The sequence below is a fragment of the Eurypyga helias genome, unplaced genomic scaffold, assembly GCF_000690775.1.
Source record: "Eurypyga helias isolate BGI_N326 unplaced genomic scaffold, ASM69077v1 scaffold30669, whole genome shotgun sequence".
Taxonomy (NCBI): Eukaryota; Metazoa; Chordata; class Aves; order Eurypygiformes; family Eurypygidae; genus Eurypyga; species Eurypyga helias.
This window is the reverse complement of record NW_010270570.1, coordinates 7,175-9,617: the sequence shown is the minus strand read 5'-3', so window position 1 is coordinate 9,617 and position 2,443 is coordinate 7,175. Positions and strand designations below refer to the sequence as shown.

General features: G+C 52.1%; 1 protein-coding gene across 1 annotated transcript; it reads left to right on the top strand.

Annotated features, from left to right (window-relative positions):
- Positions 1-4: 4 nt before the first annotated feature.
- On the top strand, positions 5-1,808 carry HTR5A (5-hydroxytryptamine (serotonin) receptor 5A, G protein-coupled; the record flags this gene model as incomplete). Its single annotated transcript, XM_010158508.1, has 2 exons — positions 5-529; positions 1,476-1,808. Coding segments are annotated over 2 exons (858 nt in total), but the record flags the coding sequence as incomplete, so codon positions are not given.
- Positions 1,809-2,443: the final 635 nt, after the last annotated feature.

The following is a 2,443-nucleotide window of genomic DNA, read 5'->3' as shown; positions in this document are numbered from 1 at the left end:
GCGCACCTTCCACCGGGTGCCCCACAACCTGGTGGCCTCCATGGCCATCTCCGACGTCATGGTGGCGGCCCTCGTCATGCCCCTCAGCCTGGTGCACGAGTTGTCCGGGAGGCGGTGGCAGCTGGGCCGGTTGCTGTGCCAGGTGTGGATCTCCTTCGATGTGCTGTGCTGCACCGCCAGCATCTGGAACGTCACGGCTATCGCCCTCGACCGCTACTGGTCCATCACGCGCCACCTGGAATACACGCTCCGCACCCGGCGCCGCATCTCCAACATCATGATTGCCCTCACCTGGGCCCTCTCTGCCTTCATCTCCTTGGCCCCGCTGCTCTTTGGCTGGGGAGAGACTTACTCAGAGGACAGCGAGGAGTGCCAAGTCAGCCAGGAGCCCTCCTATACCATCTTCTCCACCTTTGGCGCCTTCTACCTGCCCCTCTGCGTGGTGCTCTTTGTCTACTGGAAGATCTACAAGGCCGCCAAGTTTCGAATTGGGTCTTCCATCACTCCCATTACGCCAGAAGCCCTGGAGGTAGGTCAACACAGTTTTGCTCTAGCCAAACGCTGGAAGTGGCCAAGCCCTTGCAGCAGTGGGGAAAGCTTAGAGCCAGAGCGTGCAAGCAAACAGCATCCCGCCAAAGCCCTGTGAATCCTGGAGGCTTTCAAGGGAAAGTTGACTGCACAGCTTGCAAGCCCAGTCTTTTGACTCCTTCCGAGTCCCCAGCTGTGAGCACACAAGGTGTAGCTGTATCAACTTTGGGCCAGATTGTGAGGCTGAGCTCCACGTGGGTGTGTGGTGACTCACAGACATCCCCCCGTGGAATGCTGAATCAGTGCTCGCAAGCGTGAGTAAGGGGTCACCGGTCCTCCCGTGGGGAGACGCGTGGAGGTGTGGATGGATGGGATCCCGTCTCCGCTGGGGATGGTAACCCGGCGAGCAGCTGGGGCTTTGGGGAGGCTGTGAATATACCCACACAGAAGACACACGTGGCAGAACATCCTTGTAAAACCTTCCTCATCGTGGCTGCATCGTGTCAGTTCATCGCAGGCATGGTGACTGTGCACTGTAAAGACTTCAGGGGGGAGGAAGGAAATGTATGCTCATTTTCTTGCCTCTCCTACCCTTAAACTCACTGGGTTCAGGTAAAGCAAGGAGACTTCTGTGCATGGCATATGGGGGTGTGCCTGCTCTACTGGTCTGATTGTAAGTGGGGAAATAATCTTATTGCGAAGCTGTGTGAGCAAGTCCATGTGGCCACGTATCACTACTCTCTCTAGCTTCTGGCCTTGCTTAAAAACAGTCTCTGTTACCCCAAAGAGGGTCATACAACTGATCTCCCCTCCACCAGAGTGTGACGTAGATGGCCCGCGCTTCCCCGCGAGCTCTGGCCAACACTTGCATAGTTTGGTTGTGCACCTGCTGTGTGGGATCAGCTGACTGAGGCACATACGGTGCAACGTGTGTTTGTCTTTGGCAGGTAAAAGAAGCTGCCCAGCAGCCACAGATGGTCTTCACTGTCCGTCATGCCACTGTTACGTTCCAGACAGACGGAGACACGTGGAGAGAGCAGAAGGAAAAGAGAGCTGCCCTCATGGTGGGCATCCTTATTGGTGTCTTTGTGCTCTGCTGGATCCCCTTCTTCGTCACGGAGCTCATCAACCCCCTCTGCTCATGTGACATCCCACCCATTTGGAAGAGTATTTTTCTATGGCTAGGCTATTCAAATTCCTTTTTTAATCCACTCATCTACACTGCTTTCAACAAAAACTACAACAATGCCTTCAGGAACCTATTCTTTAGGCAGCACTGAGCAGAAAAAGCTTTCCTGCTGCCCCAGGAAGCTGGCTTCAACTCTCAATGACTACTACCAAACTCTTGAGGAAGTTTTAAGCCACAGGTACCGAGGTGATGCTAAAGATGCATCCCCATGGGTCTTATGTCCCAGCAGTCTCTCCATCCCAGTCTCTAAGTCAGTTGCTATTTTTCTTGCCAGCAGGATGTAAGGGTTTCTGTGTATGGCAGCACAGCATTCTTCCTCCAGTACCCCACTGGTTTCCTCCCACCTTCCTAGTGACGTTCTCTTTGGTGGCAGTAACGGTACAGAGGAGTCTTCTGGCAAAGAGTCATATTTGAAACTCTTGTTTGGCCACTGCCACTCTCTCACTGCATTGATCAACTCTGTCCCATGTGCAAAGCTGGGACCCTTTAATGTCAGGAGGTTTTCATGTGAAACTAGGTATTTCATGGCTTGGTTGAAAGATTGTTTGTCTTGTCTTTCGCTGGTAGAGATTGTTAAGTATGTGGGGAATAAAAACCTCAGTAAGCGTTAAAAGCAGACTCTAAGTACAAAGCCTTTTCTCACATGCTTTATCAACAACAAATTGTGCTATTTGCTATTGGATTGTGTTGCAAGTTTTTTAAAAACATTATTTATTGTGAAAGCTT